This window comes from Oncorhynchus clarkii, chromosome 27 (assembly GCF_045791955.1).
Source record: "Oncorhynchus clarkii lewisi isolate Uvic-CL-2024 chromosome 27, UVic_Ocla_1.0, whole genome shotgun sequence".
Taxonomy (NCBI): Eukaryota; Metazoa; Chordata; class Actinopteri; order Salmoniformes; family Salmonidae; genus Oncorhynchus; species Oncorhynchus clarkii.
This window is the reverse complement of record NC_092173.1, coordinates 47,189,232-47,212,171: the sequence shown is the minus strand read 5'-3', so window position 1 is coordinate 47,212,171 and position 22,940 is coordinate 47,189,232. Positions and strand designations below refer to the sequence as shown.

The 22,940-nt window shown below is 39.9% G+C and overlaps 2 protein-coding genes across 2 annotated transcripts in view; both read right to left on the bottom strand.

Moving 5' to 3' along the window:
* The window catches only part of LOC139385980 (GRB2-associated binding protein 2), a 182,923-nt gene extending 171,864 nt beyond the window's left edge, over window positions 1–11,059 (bottom strand). Inside the window, exon 1 of the mRNA XM_071131297.1 lies at window positions 10,675–11,059. Coding sequence (XP_070987398.1) covers window positions 10,675–10,749 — 75 coding nt within the window. The 5' untranslated portion in view covers window positions 10,750–11,059. The remainder of the gene's footprint in view (window positions 1–10,674) is intronic.
* Window positions 11,060–13,161: 2,102 nt separating this feature from the next.
* Window positions 13,162–22,940, bottom strand: part of LOC139385683 (asparaginyl-tRNA synthetase 2, mitochondrial) — a 36,033-nt gene continuing 26,254 nt past the window's right edge. The window contains exon 14 of the mRNA XM_071130952.1: window positions 13,162–14,148. Within this exon, the coding sequence (XP_070987053.1) occupies window positions 14,004–14,148 (145 nt within the window). The 3' untranslated portion in view covers window positions 13,162–14,003. The remainder of the gene's footprint in view (window positions 14,149–22,940) is intronic.

Sequence of the window (22,940 nt, the reverse complement as noted above, 5' to 3'; positions counted from 1 at the left end):
ATTTCCAGGCCCAGGGACATGTACTAGTCTGTGGCGACCTAAATGCCAGAACCGGACAAGAACCTGACACCCTCAGCACACAGGGGGACAAACACCTGCCTGGAGGTGACAGCATCCCCTCTCCCATATGCCCCCTGTGTGCTGAAGTAGTCAATGGTAGGCTTTGAGAGGACTCCTGCGGTAGGTACACCTACAGCTCTGTTACATCCTGGGTATGTACATAGTCAATGGTAGGCTTTGAGAGGACTCCTGCGGTAGGTACACCTACAGCTCTGTTACATCCTGGGTATGTACATAGTCAATGGTAGGCTTTGAGAGGACTCCTGCGGTAGGTACACCTACAGCTCTGTTACATCCTGGGTATGTACATAGTCAATGGTAGGCTTTGAGAGGACTCCTGCGGTAGGTACACCTACAGCTCTGTTACATCCTGGGTATGTACATAGTCAATGGTAGGCTTTGAGAGGACTCCTGCGGTAGGTACACCTACAGCTCTGTTACATCCTGGGTATGTACATAGTCAATGGTAGGCTTTGAGAGGACTCCTGCGGTAGGTACACATGTAGCTCATCTCTTGGCAGTGGTACCGAAGACTACTTTATCACTGATCTCATCCCAGAGTCTCTTAGAGTGTTCAGTCAGCCCATTGACACCCCTATCAGAGCACAGCAAAATCACAGTCACAGTCTACTTGAACAGAGAAATACTCAATCATGAGGCATCAAAGCCAAAGGAATTGAATAATATTAAGGAATGCTATAGATGGAAAGAAAGTAGTGTGGCAACAACAAATTCAATCCCTTCTAGACAACTTCCTGGACAAAATGTTCCACTGTAATAGTGAAGGTGTAAACTAGGCAGTAGAAGACCTAAACAGTATAATAGTTGACCTCTCAGCTTCCCTACCAAATCAAAAAATGTCAAGCAGACAACCTAGTAAAATTATCAACAATGACAAATAGTTTGATGAAGAATGTAAATACCTAAGAAATAAATTGAGAAACCTGTCCAACCAAAAACATAGAGACCCGGAAAACCTGAGCCTTCACTATGGCGAATCACTAAAACAATACAGAAATACACTACGGAAAAAGAAGGAACAGCACGTCAGAAATCAGCTCAATGTAATTGAAGAATCCATAGAATCTAACCACTTCTGGGAAAATTGGAAAATTCTAAACAAACAACACAAAGAGTTATCTATTCAAAATGGAGATGTATGGATAAACCACTTCTCCAATCTGATTGGCTCTACAACAAAGAACAAACAGCTAATACATACACATGATCAATTACACATCTTAGAATCAACTATTAAAGACTTCCAGAACCCACTGGATTCTCCAATTACATTGAATGAACTACAGGACCAAATACAAACCCTCCAACCCAAAAAGGCCTGTGGTGTTGATGGTATCCTCAATGAAATGATAAAATATACAGACAACAAATTCCAATTGGCTATACTAAAACTCTAACATCATTCTTAGCTCTGGCATCTTCCCCAATATTTTGAACCAAGGACTGATCACCCCAATCCTCAAAAGAAGAAACAAATTCAACCCCAGTAACTACCGTGGGATATGCTTTAAGAAACCTTGGGGAAATCCTCTGCATTATCATTAACAGCAGATTCGTACATTTCCTCAGTGAAAACAACGTACTGAGCAAATGTCAAATTGGCTTTTGACCAAATTACCATACGACAGACCACGTATTCACCCTGCACACCCTAATGGACAAACAAACCAAAACAAAGGCAAAGTCTTCTCATGCTTTGTTGATTTAAAAAAAACAAGTGTTCGGTTAAAATTGGCAAAACACAAATTTCTTCCCACAGGGCCGTGAGATGAGGCAGGGATGAAGCTTAAGCCCCACCCTCTTCAACATATTTATCAACGAATTGGCGCGGGCACTAGAACAGTCTGCAGCACCCGGCCTCACCCTACTAGAATCTGAAGTCAAATGTCTGCTGTTTGCTGATGATCTGGTGCTTCTGTCACCAACCAAGAAGAGCCTACAGCAGCACCTAGATCTTCTGCACAGATTCTGTTAGACCTGGGCCCTGACAGTAAATCTCAGTAAGGCCGAAATAATGGTGTTCCAAACAAGGTCCAGTCGCCAGGACCACAAATACAAATTCCATCTAGACGCTGTTGCCCTAGAGCACACAAAAAACTATACATACCTTGGCCTAAACATCAGCGCCACAGGTAACTTCCACAAAGCAGTGAACGATCTGAGAAACAAGGCAAGAAGGGCATTCTATGCCATCAAGGATTTGGCTAAAAACACTTGAATCAGTTATAGAGCCCATTGCCCTTTATGGTTGTGAGGTCTGGGATCCGCTCAAAAAACAAGAATTCACAAAATGGGACAAACACCAAATTGAGACTGCCTGCAGAACTCTGCGAATACCGCTAATTATCAAAATCCAGAAAATTCTACAACCTCACTTCTAAAAAGAAGCGATTCCCAACGAGAGAGAGAAAGAGAAAGAGAGAGAGACAGGGGAGAGAAACAAGAGAGGAGAGAGCAAGTAGAGAAATGAGAGAGAGAGGAGAGAGAAACGAAAGAGTGAGAGAAACGGAGAAAAAAAAATGAGAGAGAGAGAGAGGGAGAGAGAGAGAGAAGAGAGAGGAGAGAGAAATGAGAGAGAGGGGGGAGAAATGAGAGAGAGAGAGAGCAAGGAGAGAAATGAGAGAGGGAGAGAGAAATGAGAGAGAGGGAGAGAAATGAGAGAGAGGGAGAGAGAGGAGAGAGCAAGGAGAGAAACGAGAGAAAGAGAGGGAGAGAAGAGAGCAAGGAGAGAAACGAGAGAAAGAGGGGGAGAGAGAGAAATGAGAGAGAGGGACAGAAATGAGAGAGAGAGAGAGAGGGAGAGAAATGAGAAGAGAGGGAGAGAGAGAGAAATGAGAGAGAGAGAGGGAGAGAAATGAGATAGAGAGAGAGGGAGAGAAATTAGAGAGAGGGAGAGAAATGAGATAGAGAGAGAGGGAGAGGGAGAGAAATGAGATAGAGAGAGAGGGAGAGAAATGAGATAGAGAGAGAGGGAGAGGGAGAGAAATGAGATAGAGAGAGAGGGAGAGAAATGAGATAGAGAGAGAGGGAGAGGGAGAGAAATGAGATAGAGAGAGAGGGAGAGAAATGAGAGAGAGAGAGAGGGAGAGAAATGAGAGAGAGAGAGGGAGAGAAATGAGAGAGAGGGGGAGAAATGAGATAGAGAGAGAGAGAGGGAGAGAAATGAGAGAGAGGAATGAGAGAGAGAGAGAAATGAGAGGGAGAGGGAGAGAAATGAGAGAGAGGGATAGAAATGAGAGAGAGAGAAGGAGAGAAATGAGAGAGAGAGAGAGGGAGAGGGAGAGAAATGAGAGAGAGAGGAGAGAGAAGTGAAAGAGCGAGAGAAACGAAAAAAAAATGAGAGAGAGGGAGAGAGAGAGAGAAGAGAGAGGGGGGAGAAATGAGAGAGAGAGAGAGAGAGAGAGAGAGAGAGAGAGCAAGGAGAGAAATGAGAGAGAGGGAGAGAAATGAGAGAGAGGGAGAGAAATGAGAGAGAGGGAGAGAGAGGAGAGAGCAAGGAGAGAAACGAGAGAAAGAGAGGGAGAGAAGAGAGCAAGGAGAGAAACGAGAGAAAGAGGGGGAGAGAGAGAAATGAGAGAGAGGGACAGAAATGAGAGAGAGAGAGGGGGAGAGAAATGAGAGAGAGAGAGAGGGAGAGAAATGAGATAGAGAGAGAGGGAGAGAAATGAGAGAGAGAGAGAGGGAGAGAAATGAGAGAGAGGGAGAGAAATGAGAGAGAGAGAGGGAGAGGGAGAGAAATGAGATAGAGAGAGAGGGAGAGAAATGAGAGAGGGAGAGAAATGAGAGAGAGAGAGAGGGAGAGAAATCAGAGAGAGAGAGGGAGAGAAATGAGAGAGAGGGGGAGAAATGAGATAGAGAGAGAGGGAGAGAAATGAGAGAGAGAGGGAGAGAAATGAGAGAGAGAGGGAGAGAAATGAGAGAGAGAGGGAGAGAAATGAGAGAGAGAGAGGGAGAGAAATGAGAGAGAGGGGGAGAAATCAGATATAGAGAGAGAGAGGGAGAGAAATGAGAGAGAGGAATGAGAGAGAGAGAGAAATGAGAGAGGGAGAGGGAGAGAAATGAGAGAGAGGGAGAGAAATGAGAGAGAGAGAGGGAGAGAAATGAGAGAGAGAGCGGGAGATAAATGAGATAGAGAGAGAGAGAGAAGTGAAAGAGCGAGAGAAACGGAAAAAAAATGAGAGAGAGAGAGAGGGAGAGAGAGAGAAGAGAGAGGAGAGAGAAATGAGAGAGAGGGGGGAGAAATGAGAGAGAGAGAGAGAGAGCAAGGAGAGAAATGAGAGAGGGAGATAGAAATGAGAGAGAGGGAGAGAAATGAGAGAGAGAGAGAGGGAGAGGGAGAGAAATGAGAGAGAGAGGAGAGAGAAGTGAAAGAGCGAGAGAAACGGAAAAAAAATGAGAGAGAGAGAGAGGGAGAGAGAGAGAGAAGAGAGAGGAGAGAGAAATGAGAGAGAGGGGGGAGAAATGAGAGAGAGAGAGAGAGAGAGAGAGAGCAAGGAGAGAAATGAGAGAGGGAGATAGAAATGAGAGAGAGGGAGAGAAATGAGAGAGAGGGAGAGAAATGAGAGAAAGAGAGGGAGAAAAGAGAGCAAGGAGAGAAACGAGAGAAAGAGGGGGAGAGAGAGAAATGAGAGAGAGGGACAGAAATGAGAGAAATGAGAGAGAGAGAGGGAGAGAAATTAGATAGAGAGAGAGGAAGAGGGAGAGAAATGAGAGAGAGAGAGAGAGAGAGAGAGGGAGAGAAATGAGAGAGAAGGAGAGAAATGAGAGAGAGGGAGAGAAATGAGAGAGAGGGGGAGAAATGAGAGAGAGAAATGAGAGAGAGAGAGAAATGAGAGAGGGAGAGGGAGAGAAATGAGAGAGAGGAAGAGAAATGAGAGAGAGGGAGAGAAATGAGAGAGAGGGAGAGAAATGAGAGAGAGAGAGAGGGAGAGAAATGAGAGAGAGAGGGAGAGAAATGAGAGAGAGAGAGGGAGAGAAATGAGAGAGAGAAATGAGAGAGAGGGAGAGAAATGAGAGAGAGAGAGAGGGAGAGAAATGAGATAGAGAGGGGGAGAGAAATGAGATAGAGAGAGGGAGAGAAATGAGATAGAGAGAGGGAGAAATGAGATAGAGGAATGAGAGAGAGAGAGAAATGAGAGAGGGAGAGGGAGAGAAATGAGAGAGAGAGAGAGGGAGAGAAATGAGAGAGAGAGAGGGGGAGAGAAATGAGATAGAGAGAGGGAGAGAAATGAGATAGAGAGAGGGAGAGAAATGAGATAGAGAGAGGGAGAGAAATGAGAGAGAGGGGGAGAAATGAGATAGAGGAATGAGAGAGAGAGAGAAATGAGAGAGGGAGAGGGAGAGAAATGAGAGAGAGAGAGAGGGAGAGAAATGAGAGAGAGGGAGAGAAATGAGATAGAGAGAGAGAGAGAGAGGGAGAGAAATGAGATAGAGAGAGAGGGAGAGAAATGAGATAGAGAGAGGGAGAGAAATGAGATAGAGAGGGAGAGAAATGAGAGAGAGGGAGAGAAATGAGAGAGAGGGAGAGAAATGAGAGAGAGGGAGAGAAATGAGAGAGAGAGAGAGGGAGAGGGAGAGAAATGAGAGAGAGAGGAGAGAGAAGTGAAAGAGCGAGAGAAACGGAAAAAAAATGAGAGAGAGAGAGAGGGAGAGAGAGAGAGAAGAGAGAGGAGAGAGAAATGAGAGAGAGGGGGGAGAAATGAGAGAGAGAGAGAGAGAGAGAGAGAGAGAGAGAGAGAGCAAGGAGAGAAATGAGAGAGGGAGATAGAAATGAGAGAGAGGGAGAGAAATGAGAGAGAGGGAGAGAAATGAGAGAAAGAGAGGGAGAAAAGAGAGCAAGGAGAGAAACGAGAGAAAGAGGGGGAGAGAGAGAAATGAGAGAGAGGGACAGAAATGAGAGAAATGAGGGAGAGAAATGAGAGAGAGAGAGAGAGAGAGAGAGGGAGAGAAATGAGAGAGAAGGAGAGAAATGAGAGAGAGGGAGAGAAATGAGAGAGAGGGGGAGAAATGAGAGAGAGAAATGAGAGAGAGAGAGAAATGAGAGAGGGAGAGGGAGAGAAATGAGAGAGAGGAAGAGAAATGAGAGAGAGGGAGAGAAATGAGAGAGAGGGAGAGAAATGAGAGAGAGAGAGGGAGAGAAATGAGAGAGAGAGAGGGAGAGAAATGAGAGAGAGAGAGGGAGAGAAATGAGAGAGAGAGAGGGAGAGAAATGAGAGAGAGAGAGAGAGAAATGAGAGAGAGGGAGAGAAATGAGAGAGAGAGAGAGGGAGAGAAATGAGATAGAGAGAGGGAGAGAAATGAGATAGAGAGAGGGAGAGAAATGAGATAGAGAGAGGGAGAGATGAGATAGAGGAATGAGAGAGAGAGAGAAATGAGAGAGGGAGAGGGAGAGAAATGAGAGAGAGAGAGAGGGAGAGAAATGAGAGAGAGAGAGAGGGAGAGAAATGAGATAGAGAGAGGGAGAGAAATGAGATAGAGAGAGGGAGAGAAATGAGATAGAGAGAGGGAGAGATGAGATAGAGGAATGAGAGAGAGAGAGAAATGAGAGAGGGAGAGGGAGAGAAATGAGAGAGAGAGAGAGGGAGAGAAATGAGAGAGAGAGAGAGGGAGAGAAATGAGATAGAGAGAGAGAGAGAGAGGGAGAGAAATTAGATAGAGAGAGAGGGAGAGAAATGAGATAGAGAGAGGGAGAGAAATGAGATAGAGAGGGAGAGAAATGAGAGAGAGGGAGAGAAATGAGAGAGAGGGAGAGAAATGAGAGAGAGGGGGAGAAATGAGAGAGAGGGGGAGAAATGAGATAGAGGAATGAGAGAGAGAGAGAAATGAGAGAGGGAGAGGGAGAGAAATGAGAGAGAGGGAGAGAAATGAGAGAGAGAGGGAGAGAAATTAGAGAGAAACATGAGAGAGGAGAGACATATAGAGATGGGTTTGTAATGCAACACCATTGATAAACACTAGCCAGCTGTATTTGCCACAGATTGTCTCATGATCGTCACTGCTGTCATAAATCCTATCTGATTCAGTTCAAGAGACTCAACATGATCTTGTAACATTTCCTACGAATTTGCAGGACGTAACATATCATATGAATTTACAGGTCAGCACCACCCCACTGTCAACATATCCGAAAAACGTCTACGTTCTGTAGTAAAAAAAAGTGTTTCCAATGACATTAAAATCGGCACCATGTGATGTTTTAACATATTATCAGTAGGCATTACATACTCACTGGTTGATGAGGTCATTGGAAACACTTATCTTCCTCTATCTTCTACTACAAACATCTTTTGTGGAATAAGTCAGACAGAACTGTAAGGAATAAGTCATTGTTCTACCCCAGCTGGCACGAGAGGAATATGGACTTTGTTCTTGATGTTTTTGACAACATGGGTAATATTCTCACATATGAACAATTTATAACATTGAAAGAGTTTCCAATACCTTTCAGAGAGTTTATTTCTGTGGTCAAAGCCGTTCCCGGTGGTCTAACGACACTAATGAAAACTCATCTTAGCTTTGGTAATGATCACAAAGTTTATATTTTTTTGTTTGTTCCAGTATTTTCTCATTAATACCTGTGTTCTGTTTTGTATGATGTAAGAATGTAAATTGTTGATCTGTATTTTGATTTTTTTTTTTTAAAGAAATATATTTATAATAATAAATTAAATAAATACAATTAAATAAATATATATATAATAAATTAAATAAATTAAAAAATAATAATATTTGTATGTCTGTCTCTGAACACTACATGTGTACAACGTCATCCAATTTTTACATCTTCATGTTCATCATCTCCAGCAGCTTCCATCAATGTACTGTGTGTTAAAATGACACGTTTCTGTTTGTAGTAGAATATATATATCAATGTACAGTTTGTAGTAGAATATATATATATATATATTACATTGATATACATATCCTACTACAAACAGTACATTGATGTATATATCCTACTACACCCAGGACATTGATGTATATATCCTACTACACCCAGGACATTGATGTATATATCCTACTACACCCAGGACATTGATGTATATATCCTACTACACCCAGGACATTGATGTATATATCCTACTACAAACAGTACATTGATGTATATATCCTACTACAAACAGGACATTGATGTATATATCCTACTACACCCAGGACATTGATGTATATATCCTACTACAAACAGTACATTGATGTATATATCCTACTACAAACAGGACATTGATGTATATATCCTACTACACCCAGGACATTGATGTATATATCCTACTACACCCAGGACATTGATGTATATATCCTACTACAAACAGTACATTGATGTATATATCCTACTACACCCAGGACATTGATGTATATATCCTACTACAAACAGTACATTGATGTATATATCCTACTACAAACAGTACATTGATGTATATATCCTACTACAAACAGTACATTGATGTATATATCCTACTACAAACAGTACATTGATGTATATATCCTACTACAAACAGTACATTGATGTATATATCCTACTACAAACAGTACATTGATGTATATATCCTACTACAAACAGTACATTGATGTATATATCCTACTACAAACAGTACATTGATGTATATATCCTACTACAAACAGTACATTGATGTATATATCCTACTACAAACAGTACATTGATGTATATATCCTACTACAAACAGTACATTGATGTATATATCCTACTACAAACAGTACATTGATATATATCCTACTACACCCAGGACATTGATATATATCCTACTACACCCAGTACATTGATATATATCCTACTACACCCAGGACATCGATGTTGGGGAGCTGCTGGAGATGATGAATATGAAGTTGTGAAACATGTAGCGTTCAGAGACAGACACACTTTCCCAAATGACACGATTAGAGGTCTATTGATCCTGGCCAAAAGTAGTGCACTAAATAGGGAGTGATTTTGGACACACGATGCATGTCCAGTTCATAGAGATTACATGTTGATGACTACAGTAATATTTATTCATATCATGGCAACACAGACAGCAGTTAAATTATTTTCAGTGGATTTTTTTATATATTTTTTTTACCTTCATTTAACTAGGCAAGTCATTTAAGAACAAATTATTGTTTTCAATGACTGCCTAGAAAAACAGGCTAATATTTCTTCCTTCTGCTACTGAGCAGTTTACAGGCAATTATGGGGACATCTGTCCTTAACAGCATTAGACGGACAGCCAGACAGACGGACAGCCAGACGGCATCTCGATGGTACTATAGAGCCCCATTGTGAGCACAGCTTCCTCTGCAGGCCTTTAACTATCAGTTAAATATAGTCTCAGTAAGAAAGGCACATACATTAATGAATACGGTTGGTTTAGGGAACACATTAACATTTACGTCATTTAGCAGATGCTCTTATCCAGAGCGATTTACAGAAGCAATTAGGGAAGGGACTCTTTTTTTATGGGGGGGGGGGGGGGGGGGGGGCTCAGTTGGGGTCTCAACTCACTGTTGACAGTTATAATAATAGAATAGAATTTCAACATTTTTATTGTGTATCAGTAGTCACTTAAATTATCCCATGGCAGCAAAATGTTTTTGATTGGTAAATTAGTCTAGGGGCCAGCTATCCAAATTTGTAGGACCGATGGTGGGACCCCTTGATCATCAGTAATCATATTGCAGACGCTTGCCTTAACCCTATGGCCCTATTGCCTTAACCCGATGGCCCTATTGCCTTAACCCGATGGCCCTATTGCCTTAACCCGATGGCCCTATTGCCTTAACCCGATGGCCCTATTGCCTTAACCCGATGGCCCTATTGCCTTAACCCGATGGCCCTATTAACCCGATGGCCCTATTAACCCGATGGCCCTATTAACCCGATGGCCCTATTAACCCGATGGCCCTATTGCCTTAACCCGATGGCCCTATTGCCTTAACCCGATGGCCCTATTGCCTTAACCCGATGGCCCTATTGCCTTAACCCGATGGCCCTATATTAACCCGATGGCCCTATTAACCCGATGGCCCTATTAACCCGATGGCCCTATTAACCCGATGGCCCTACTAAATGTGTAGCATGACAGGAAAACACATTTTAAAACTGTAAATGTTTTGTCTTTGCTGTACAAAGGAGGGCGGCTAAAAATGTTTTGGTAAAAAGGTGTGACCCACGAGCCACTGCGGCCCCTCCTGATGAGTTCAGTCTTTACGCGGTCCCCATCCCCACCAAAGTTGCCCATCCCTGAATTAGGGAAAAGTGCCTTACTGGCTAGACAACCTGCTGTCATATGACTTCGAAAAACAGAGGAAGCAGTATCAGAGGAGTCTCAAACACGGAGGAGGAAATTGGAGGCAACATGTGACTCTCCGGAGTAGTTGTATGCACCTGTTAGATATACAAAACAACCCACAAAACAGTCTCTCCCTCTCGCCCTCTCACTTTATACGTGCCAGCTAAAGTGGGTGGACAGACACAGACAACGGTCAGAAAACAACTGTCAGTCTTATCATACATACATAGCCTGTTGAGGTCAATACAGGCTGTTGAGGGGGTGGGGGAAGTGCGCAAAAAGTAGGATAATTTAATTCTATATTACTTACATATCGCCTCAGTTTCTTCTCTGGTGGGGACTTTCTCAGCCAGCCTTGGAAGATGATTTCTCCTCCACCGCTCATGCTGAACAAACAACCGCTTCTTCAAAAACCCTGTTCCGGTCTCTCAACCGCTACTGGTGTAATATACTCTCTTTAGTACATAACGGGTCCCGTCCAGTTGTTTGAGTCAATGTGGAATGGTGCTATCGGTGCCGGACACTGTTTGGTGCAGTCTGCTGCCCATTTATCTCGTTGGTCTATAGCGCAAGCCCGGCTGGGAGAGAGAGAGAGGGGGGGGGACGAGATGCTGCCTGACTGCTATTCGTCCTTGGTGTCACGCTCTGTCACCATAACGCACATAACTGAATCCCACCTCTAGCCGGTTCACGGAACCCGGAGCGCATCCACCGATCTTTCGTCCCTCTCTTATCGGGAGTTATTATGCGGCTGTGCTGGGCGGTTAACTAGCATCGATCCCGGCGAGCGGCGGGTGAACTCAACGGATCCTGGTGATGTAGGAAGTAGTGAAGGGTGTCTCTGCACTTTGTTTTCCAATTCACACCACGCCCACTGAACTACAGGGATGGGCTCCGGGCAAGTAGAGCCGCGCTGGGATGAACAGACAGGAGCTGCGCCTTGGCTTGACGCTTGCGCCTTGGCTTGACGCAGACACAGCTCCTCTCTCTGATCAGCCCAGCGCTGCTGTTCTTATCCCGGAGTCCATTATGCGCTGAAGCAGTCAGACACTACATAGTGTAGTATAAACGACACACCCACTGGTTGAATCAACAGCGTTTCCACGTCATTTCAACCCCCCAAAAAATTCTACGTGACGATGTTGAATCAACGTGGACAACTGATTGGATTGAAATACATATTTTACATGAACATGTGGGAATGTCATATTTTTCTCACTCAACTTTTAACCTAAATCCTGTGACATGTTTTTGTTGATTTCACGTTAATTCACTTTAGTTGACAACTCAACCAAATGTAATTCAGAACTAAATGTTGAACTGGTGTCCGTGCCCAGTGGGCAGAGGCAAATTAAATTGCGAACATGTAAACAGGAGTAAACTATAGCAGTAACACTACTGTTTACTTAGAGAAACCGTAATGTAAAAAATGGTGAATGGAAAGTATGATCTGAGCTGCAAATAATAGGAGTGTAAATAGGACAATTGGTTTCTTCCAACTTTTTATGCATGAAAGTCAAATTAATTAGTAGGCTAATATATGTTACTAAGATAAAATTGTATTCTACCTATAAGTTGAGTTGAGAAACTTGTGGGTTGATTAACTGCGAATCTTTCGTCAGTGACAGAAAGACAAAGATACAGGATACAGAAAATACAGGAGATTAAGAAATGAGGAAGAGGTGTGAAAACGCACCATCTAGTGGATAAAAGAGACACTACACTACATAGTTGTGGTCCAGGACCCGGTTTCCCAAAAGCATCTTAAGGCTAGGTTCATCTGGGCGTTAGTGCATTCCTCTACTAGTGAAGGAACGGGCACTAACGCCCCAGACCAGAACTACCATTAGTCTGGACACGATTACCTAAGAAGGGCCATCATCACATAACTACAGCAACTGGCTGTGAGGGCAAAAGTTAATCGTTCTTCAGCCTTGTTTCGTCATTATAATACAAACAGCAGTGACCTGAAGGACTCTTGGAAACAGCAGTGACCTTGTCTGTGCACCTGAAGGACTCTTGGAAACAGCAGTGACCTTGTCTGTGCACCTGAAGGACTCTTGGAAACAGTAGTGACCTTGTCTGTGCACCTGAAGGACTCTTGGAAACAGCAGTGACCTTGTCTGTGCACCTGAAGGACTCTTGGAAACAGTAGTGACCTTGTCTGTGCACCTGAAGGACTCTTGGAAACAGCAGTGACCTTGTCTGTGCACCTGAAGGACTCTTGGAAACAGCAGTGACCTTGTCTGTGCACCTGAAGGACTCTTGGAAACAGCAGTGACCTTGTCTGTGCACCTGAAGGACTCTTGGAAACAGCAGTGACCTTGTCTGTGCACCTGAAGGACTCTTGGAAACAGCAGTGACCTTGTCTGTGCACCTGAAGGACTCTTGGAAACAGCAGTGACCTTGTCTGTGCACCTGAAGGACTCTTGGAAACAGCAGTGACCTTGTCTGTGCACCTGAAGGACTCTTGGAAACAGCAGTGACCTTGTCTGTGCACCTGAAGGACTCTTGGAAACTGTACTAGACTCAATCAACAACACATTGGTCCAACCAACAATATATTGGTACAATTTACATCAAATCAAATTTTATTTGTCACATACATGTTTAGCAGATGTTATTTGTGGGTGTAGCGAAATACATTTAAACATATTAGCAGTAGTTTGCAGCGCCCTCAGCTGCAACACACTCGGCACCCCTACTTCGTGCAACGCACTCGGCACCCCTACTTCCCGCGGCTATGCATTTAAACACTATTTTTGACAGTTTCTTATATGAACAACAACAGACAACATTTGATCATTTTAAAATTTTATACATAAAAAAACAGTGACATCTTTACAAAAAGAATCATCTGACCATAGTGACACATCCATTGAGTGGTCAAAACATTAGGAACACCTGCTTTTTCCATGACAGACAGACCAGGCGAATCCAGGTTATGATCCCTTATTGGTGTCACCTGTTAAATCCACTCCAATCAGTGTAGATGAAGGGGAGGATGACCGGTTAAAGAAGGATTTTTAAGCCTTGAGACAACTGAGACGTGGATTGTGTCTGTGTGCTATTCAGAGGATGAATGGGCAAGACAACATAGATTTAAGTGCCTTTAAACGGGGGGGTATGGTAGTAGGTGCCAGGTGCACCGGTTTGTGTCAAGAACTGCAACGCTGCTGGGTTTTACACACTCAACAGTTTCCTGTGTGTAACCAGAATGGTCCACCACCCAAAGGACATCCAGCTAGACAACAGTACAAAGAATTGGAGTCAACATGGGCCAACATCTCTGTGGAACGCTTTAAAGACCTTGTAGAGTCCATGACCCAATGAATTGAGGCTGTTCTGAAGGCAAACGGGGGGGCGTGCAACTCAATATTGAGGGCGGCAGGGTAGCCTAGTGGTTAGAGCATTGGACTTGTAACCGAAAGGTTGCAAGTTCAAATCCCAGAGCTGACAAGGTACAAAATCTGTCGTTCTGCCCCTGAACAGGCAGTTAACCCACTGTTCCTAGGCCGTCATTGAAAATAAGAATTTGTTCTTAACTGACTTGCCTAGTAAAATAAAGGTAAAATAAAAAAAAAATAAATAAAAAAATTAGTAAGGTGTTCTTAATGTTTGGTATACTCAGTGTATAGTTTACAGAAGGCAAGAGCGGGAGTATCTGGGGAATGGAATAACGTCTTTGATGTTGTCGACCCCCAAAACACACTGCAGGTAGCGCTCAAAGCCCATACCAAACCCACCGTGAGGGACAGAACCAAACCGCCTCAGATCCAAATACCTGGACAGACAGAATATAGTAGATATAACAGAATTAAACTGAGTAGAATAGAACAGAATAGAACAGTGTAGAGTAGAACAGAACAGTGTAGAACAGAACAGAACAGTGTAGAGTAGAACAGAACAGTGTAGAGTAGAATATAACAGAATAGAATAGAACAGTGTAGAGTAGAATAGAACAGTGCAGAGTAGAACAGAACAGTGTAGAGTAGAACAGAACAGTGTAGAGTAGAACAGAACAGTGTAGAGTAGAATATAACAGAATAGAACAGTGTAGAGTAGAATAGAACAGTGTAGAGTAGAACAGAACAGTGTAGAGTAGAACAGAACAGAACAGTGTAGAGTAGAATAGAACAGAATAGAACAGTGTAGAGTAGAATAGAACAGTGCAGAGTAGAACAGAACAGTGTAGAGTAGAACAGAACAGTGTAGAGTAGAACAGAACAGTGTAGATTAGAACAGAACAGTGTAGAGTAGAACAGAACAGTGTAGAGTAGAATAGAACAGTGCAGAGTAGAACAGAACCGTGTAGAGTAGAACAGAACAGTGTAGAGTAGAACAGAACAGTGTAGAGTAGAACAGAACAGTGTAGAACAGAACAGAACAGTGTAGAGTAGAACAGAACAGTGTAGAGTAGAACAGAACAGAACAGTGCAGATTAGAACAGAACAGTGTAGAGTAGAACAGAACAGAACAGTGTAGAGTAGAACAGAACAGTGTAGAGTAGAACAGAACAGAACAGTGTAGAGTAGAACAGAACAGTGTAGAGTAGAACAGAACAATGTAGAGTAGAACAGAACAGAACAGTGTAGAGTAGAACAGAACAGTGTAGAGTAGAATAGAACAGTGTAGAGTAGAACAGAACAGAACAGTGTAGAGTAGAACAGAACAGTGTAGATTAGAACAGAACAGTGTAGAGTAGAAAAGAACAGTGTAGAGTAGAACAGAACAGAACAGTGTAGAGTAGAACAGAACAGTGTAGAGTAGAACAGAACAGTGTAGAGTAGAACAGAACAGTGTAGAGTAGAACAGAACAGTGTAGAGTAGAACAGAATAGAACAGAATAGAACAGTGTAGAGTAGAACAGAACAGTGTAGAGTAGAACAGAACAGTGTAGAGTAGAACAGAACAGTGTAGAGCAGAACATAACAGAATAGAATAGAACAGAATAGAACAGTGTAGAGTAGAACAGAACAGTGTAGAGTAGAACAGAATAGAACAGTGTAGAGTAGAACAGATCAGAACAGAACAGTGTAGAGTAGAACAGAATAGAATAGAACAGAATAGAACAGTGTAGAGTAGAACAGAACAGAACAGTGTAGAGTAGAACAGAACAGTGTAGAGTAGAACAGAACAGTGTAGAGTAGAACAGAACAGAATAGAACAGAATAGAACAGTGTAGAGTAGAACAGAACAGTGTAGAGTAGAACAGAACAGTGTAGAGTAGAACAGAATAGAACAGTGTAGAGTAGAATAGAACAGAGTAGAGTAGAATAGAACAGAGTAGAGTAGAATAGAACAGTGTAGAGTAGAATAGAACAGTGTAGAGTAGAATAGAACAGTGTAGAGTAGAATAGAACAGAATAGAACAGTGTAGAGTAGAACAGAACAGAAGTGTACAGTAGAATAGAACAGAGCAGAATAGAACAGAATAGAACAGAATAGAACCGTGTAGAGTAGAATATAACAGAATAGAACAGTGTAGAGTAGAATATAACAGAATAGAACAGTGTAGAGTAGAATAGAACCGTGTAGAATAGAATAGAACAGTGTATAATAGAATAGAACAATGTAGAGTAGAACATAATAGAACCGTGTAGAATAGAATAGAACAGTGTAGAGTAGAACATAACAGTGTAGAGTAGAATAGAACAGTGTAGAGTAGAATAGAACAGTGTAGAGTAGAATATAACCGTGTAGAGTAGAATAGAACAGAATAGAACAGTGTAGAGTAGAACAGAAAATAATAGAACAGTGTAGAATAGAATAGAACAGAATAGAACAGTGTAGAGTAGAATATAACAGTGTAGAATAGAACAGTGTAGAGTAGAACAGAATAGAACAGTGTAGAGTAGAATAGAACACAACAGAATAGAACAGTGTAGAGTAGAATAGAACAGTGTAGAGTAGAACACAACAGTGTAGAGTAGAATATAACAGTGTAGAGTAGAACACAACAGAATAGAACAGTGTAGAGTAGAATCGAACAGTGTAGAGTAGAATAGAACCGTGTAGAGTAGGATAGAACAGAATAGAACAGTGTAGAGTAGAACAGAAAATAATAGAACAGTGTAGAATAGAATAGAACCGTGTAGAGTAGAACAGAACAGAATAGAACAGTGGAGTAGAACAGAAAATAATAGAACAGTGTAGAATAGAATAGAACAGAAACGTGTAGAGTAGAATAGAACAGTGTAGAGTAGAATAGAACAGTGTAGAGTAGAATAGAACAGAATAGAGTAGAATAGAACAGTGTAGAGTAGAATAGAACAGAATAGAACAGTGTAGAGTAGAACAGAACAGAAGTGTACAGTAGAATAGAAGAGTGTAGAATAGAACACAACAGAATAGAACAGTGTAGAGTAGAACAGAAAATAATAGAACAGTGTAGAATAGAATAGAACAGAAATGTGTAGAGTAGAATATAACAGTGTAGAGTAGAATAGAACAGAATAGAGTAGAATAGAACAGTGTAGAGTAGAATAGAACCGTGTAGAGTAGAATATAGTAGAATATAACAGTGTAGAGTAGAATAGAACAGAGTAGAGTAGAATAGAACATAGTAGAGTAGAATAGAACAGAGTAGAGTAGAATAGAACAGTGTAGAGTAGAATAGAACAGTGTAGAGTAGAATAGAACAGAATAGAACAGTGTAGAGTAGAACAGAAGTGTACAGTAGAATAGAACAGAATAGAACAGTGTAGAATAGAACACAACAGAATAGAACAGTGTAGAGTAGAATAGAACAGAGCAGAGTAGAATAGAACAGAATAGAATAGAACAGAATAGAACAGTGTAGAGTAGAATATAACAGAATAGAACAGTGTAGAGTAGAATAAAACAGAATAGAACAGTGTAGAGTAGAATAGAACAGTGTAGAGTAGAATAGAACAGTGTAGAATAGAATAGAACAGTGTAGAGTAGAACATAAGTGTAGAGTAGAATAGAACAGTGTAGAGTAGAATAGAACAGTGTAGAGTAGAATAGAACAGTGTAGAGTAGAATAGAACCGTGTAGAGTAGAATAGAACAGTGTAGAGTAGAATAGAACAGTGTAGAGTAGAATAGAACCGTGTAGAATAGAATAGAACAGTGTATAATAGAATAGAACAATGTAGAGTAGAACATAATAGAACCGTGTAGAATAGAATAGTGTAGAGTAGAATAGAACAGTGTAGAGTAGAATAGAACCGTGTAGAGTAGAATAGAACCGTGTAGAGTAGAATAGAACAGAATAGAACAGTGTAGAGTAGAATAGAACAGTGTAGAGTAGAATAGAACAGTGCAGAGTAGAATAGAACCGTGTAGAGTAGAATATAACAGAATAGAACAGTGTAGAGTAGAACAGAAAATAATAGAACAGTGTAGAATAGAATAGAACAGAATAGAACAGTGTAGAGTAGAATATAACAGTGTAGAATAGAACAGTGTAGAGTAGAACAGAATAGAACAGTGTAGAGTAGAATAGAACAGTGTAGAGTAGAACACAACAGTGTAGAGTAGAATAGAACAGTGTAGAGTAGAACACAACAGAATAGAACAGTGTAGAGTAGAATAGAACAGTGTAGAGTAGAATAGAACCGTGTAGAGTAGAATAGAACAGAATAGAACAGTGTAGAGTAGAACAGAAAAGAATAGAACAGTGTAGAATAGAACAGAAGTGTACAGTAGAATAGAACAGAATAGAACAGTGTAGAATAGAACACAACAGAATAGAACAGTGTAGAGTAGAATAGAACAGAGCAGAGTAGAATAGAACAGAATAGAATAGAACAGAATAGAACAGTGTAGAGTAGAATATAACAGAATAGAACAGTGTAGAGTAGAATAAAACAGAATAGAACAGTGTAGAGTAGAATAGAACAGTGTAGAGTAGAATAGAACAGTGTAGAATAGAATAGAACAGTGTAGAGTAGAACATAAGTGTAGAGTAGAATAGAACAGTGTAGAGTAGAATAGAACAGTGTAGAGTAGAATAGAACAGTGTAGAGTAGAATAGAACCGTGTAGAGTAGAATAGAACAGTGTAGAGTAGAATAGAACAGTGTATAATAGAATAGAACAATGTAGAGTAGAACATAATAGAACCGTGTAGAATAGAATAGTGTAGAGTAGAATAGAACAGTGTAGAGTAGAATAGAACCGTGTAGAGTAGAATAGAACCGTGTAGAGTAGAATAGAACAGAATAGAACAGTGTAGAGTAGAATAGAACAGTGTAGAGTAGAATAGAACAGTGCAGAGTAGAATAGAACCGTGTAGAGTAGAATATAACAGAATAGAACAGTGTAGAGTAGAACAGAAAATAATAGAACAGTGTAGAATAGAATAGAACAGAATAGAACAGTGTAGAGTAGAATATAACAGTGTAGAATAGAACAGTGTAGAGTAGAACAGAATAGAACAGTGTAGAGTAGAATAGAACAGTGTAGAGTAGAACACAACAGTGTAGAGTAGAATAGAACAGTGTAGAGTAGAACACAACAGAATAGAACAGTGTAGAGTAGAATAGAACAGTGTAGAGTAGAATAGAACCGTGTAGAGTAGAATAGAACAGAATAGAACAGTGTAGAGTAGAACAGAAAAGAATAGAACAGTGTAGAATAGAATAGAACCGTGTAGAGTAGAATAGAACAGAATAGAACAGTGTAGAGTAGAACAGAATAGAACAGTGTAGAGTAGAACAGAATAGAACAGTGTAGAGTAGAATATAACAGTGTAGAGTAGAATAGAACAGTGTAGAGTAGAATAGAACAGAATAGAACAGTTTAGAGTAGAATAGAACCGTGTAGAGTAGAATAGAACTGTGTAGAGTAGAATAGAACAGAATAGAACAGTGTAGAGTAGAATAGAACAGTGTAGAGTAGAATAGAACAGTGTAGAGTAGAATAGAACCGTGTAGAGTAGAATAGAACAGAATAGAACAGTGTAGAGTAGAACAGAAAAGAATAGAACAGTGTAGAATAGAATAGAACCGTGTAGAATAGAACAGAATAGAACAGTGCAGAGCAGAACAGAAAATAATAGAACAGTGTAGAATAGAACAGAAACTGGTAGAGTAGAACATAACAATGTAGAGTAGAATAGAACAGAATAGAGTAGAATAGAACAGTGTAGAGTAGAATAGAACAGAATAGAACAGTGTAGAGTAGAACAGAACAGAAGTGTACAGTAGAATATAACAGAATAGAACAGTGTAGAATAGAACACAACAGAATAGAACAGTGTAGAGTAGAAGAGAAAATAATAGAACAGTGTAGAATAGAATAGAACAGAAATGTGTAGAGTAGAATATAACAGTGTAGAATAGAACAGTGTAGAGTAGAATAGAACCGTGTAGAACAGTGTAGAGTAGAATATAACAGTGTAGAGTAGAATAGAACAGAGTAGAGTAGAATAGAACAGTGTAGAGTAGAATAGAACAGTGTAGAGTAGAATAGAACAGAATAGAACAGTGTAGAGTAGAACAGAACAGAAGTGTACAGTAGAATATAACAGAATAGAACAGTGTAGAATAGAACACAACAGAATAGAACAGTGTAGAGTAGAAGAGAAAATAATAGAACAGTGTAGAATAGAATAGAACAGAAATGTGTAGAGTAGAATATAACAGTGTAGAATAGAACAGTGTAGAGTAGAATAGAACCGTGTAGAACAGTGTAGAGTAGAATATAACAGTGTAGAGTAGAATAGAACAGAGTAGAGTAGAACAGAATAGAACAGTGTAGAGTAGAATATAACAGTGTAGAGTAGAATAGAACAGAGTAGAGTAGAATAGAACAGAGTAGAGTAGAATAGAACAGAGTATAATAGAATAGAACAGTGTAGAGTAGAATAGAACAGTGTAGAGTAGAATAGAACAGAATAGAACAGTGTAGAGTAGAACAGAACAGAAGTGTACAGTAGAATAGAACAGAATAGAACAGTGTAGAATAGAACACAACATAATAGAACAGTGTAGAGTAGAATAGAACAGAGCAGAGTAGAATAGAACAGAATAGAATAGAACAGAATAGAACCGTGTAGAGTAGAATATAACAGAATAGAACAGTGTAGAGTAGAACAGAAAAGAATAGAACAGTGTAGAATAGAATAGAACCGTGTAGAATAGAACAGAATAGAACAGTGCAGAGCAGAACAGAAAATAATAGAACAGTGTAGAATAGAACAGAAACTGGTAGAGTAGAACATAACAATGTAGAGTAGAATAGAACAGAATAGAGTAGAATAGAACAGTGTAGAGTAGAATAGAACAGAATAGAACAGTGTAGAGTAGAACAGAACAGAAGTGTACAGTAGAATATAACAGAATAGAACAGTGTAGAATAGAACACAACAGAATAGAACAGTGTAGAGTAGAATAGAACAGAGCAGAGTAGAATAGAACAGAATAGAATAGAACAGAATAGAACCGTGTAGAGTAGAATATAACAGAATAGAACAGTGTAGAGTAGAAAATAACAGAATAGAACAGTGTAGAGTAGAATAGAACAGAATAGAACAGTGTAGAGTAGAACAGAATAGAACAGTGTAGAGTAGAACAGAATAGAACAGTGTAGAGTAGAATAGAACAGTGTAGAGTAGAATATAACAGTGTAGAGTAGAATAGAACAGTGTAGAGTAGAATAGAACAGAATAGAGTAGAATAGAACAGAATAGAACAGTGTAGAGTAGAATATAACAGAATAGAACAATGTAGAATAGAACACAACATAATAGAACAGTGTAGAGTAGAATAGAACAGAGCAGAGTAGAATAGAACAGAATACAATAGAACAGAATAGAACCGTGTAGAGTAGAATATAACAGAATAGAACAGTGTAGAGTAGACAATAACAGAATAGAACAGTGTAGAGTAGAATAGAACAGTGTAGAGTAGAATAGAACAGTGTAGAATAGAATAGAACAGTGTAGAGTAGAATAGAACAGTGTAGAGTAGAATAGAACCGTGTAGAGTAGAATAGAACAGAATAGAACAGTGTAGTGTAGAATAGAACAGTGTAGAGTAGAATAGAACAGTGTAGAGTAGAATAGAACCGTGTAGAGTAGAATAGAACAGAACAGTGTAGAGTAGAACAGAAAATAATAGAACAGTGTAGAATAGAATAGAACCGTGTAGAGTAGAATAGAACAGAATAGAACAGTGTAGAGTAGAACAGAAAATAATAGAACAGTGTAGAATAGAATAGAACAGAAACTGGTAGAGTAGAACATAACAGTGTAGAGTAGAATAGAACAGTGTAGAGTAGAATAGAACAGAATAGAGTAGAATAGAACAGTGTAGAGTAGAATAGAACAGTGTAGAGTAGAATAGAACAGAATAGAATAGTGTAGAGTAGAACAGAACAGAAGTGTACAGTAGAATATAACAGAATAGAACAGTGTAGAATAGAACACAACAGAATAGAACAGTGTAGAGTAGAACAGAAAATAATAGAACAGTGTAGAATAGAATAGAACAGAAACGTGTAGAGTAGAATATAACAGTGTAGAGTAGAATAGAACAGAGTAGAATAGAATAGAACAGAGTAGAGTAGAATAGAACAGAGTAGAGTAGAATAGAACAGTGTAGAGTAGAACAGAACAGTGTAGAGTAGAACAGAACAGTGTAGAGTAGAACTGAATAGAACAGTGTAGAGTAGAATATAACAGTGTAGAGTAGAATAGAACAGAGTAGAGTAGAATAGAACAGAGTAGAGTAGAATAGAACAGAGTAGAGTAGAATAGAACAGTGTAGAGTAGAATAGAACAGTGTAGAGTAGAATATAACAGAATAGAACAGTGTAGAATAGAACACAACAGAATAGAACAGTGTAGAGTAGAACAGAAAATAATATAACAGTGTAGAATAGAATAGAACAGAAATGTGTAGAGTAGAATATAACAGTGTAGAGTAGAATAGAACAGAATAGAGTAGAATAGAACAGTGTAGAGTAGAATAGAACCGTGTAGATTAGAATATAACAGAATAGAACAGTGTAGAGTAGAATATAACAGTGTAGAGTAGAATAGAACAGAGTAGAGTAGAATAGAACAGAGTAGAGTAGAATAGAACAGTGTAGAGTAGAATAGAACAGTGTAGAGTAGAATAGAACAGAATAGAATAGTGTAGAGTAGAACAGAAGTGTACAGTAGAATAGAACAGAATAGAACAGTGTAGAATAGAACACAACATAATAGAACAGTGTAGAGTAGAATAGAACAGAGCAGAGTAGAATAGAACAGAATAGAACAGAATAGAACCGTGTAGAGTAGAATATAACAGAATAGAACAGTGTAGAGTAGACAATAACAGAATAGAACAGTGTAGAGTAGAATAGAACAGTGTAGAGTAGAATAGAACAGTGTAGAATAGAATAGAACAGTGTAGAGTAGAACATAACAGTGTAGAGTAGAATAGAACAGTGTAGAGTAGAATAGAACAGTGTAGAGTAGAATAGAACCGTGTAGAATAGAATAGAACAGTGTAGAGTAGAACATAACAGTGTAGAGTAGAATAGAACAGTGTAGAGTAGAATAGAACAGTGTAGAGTAGAATAGAACAGTGTAGAGTAGAATAGAACCGTGTAGAGTAGAA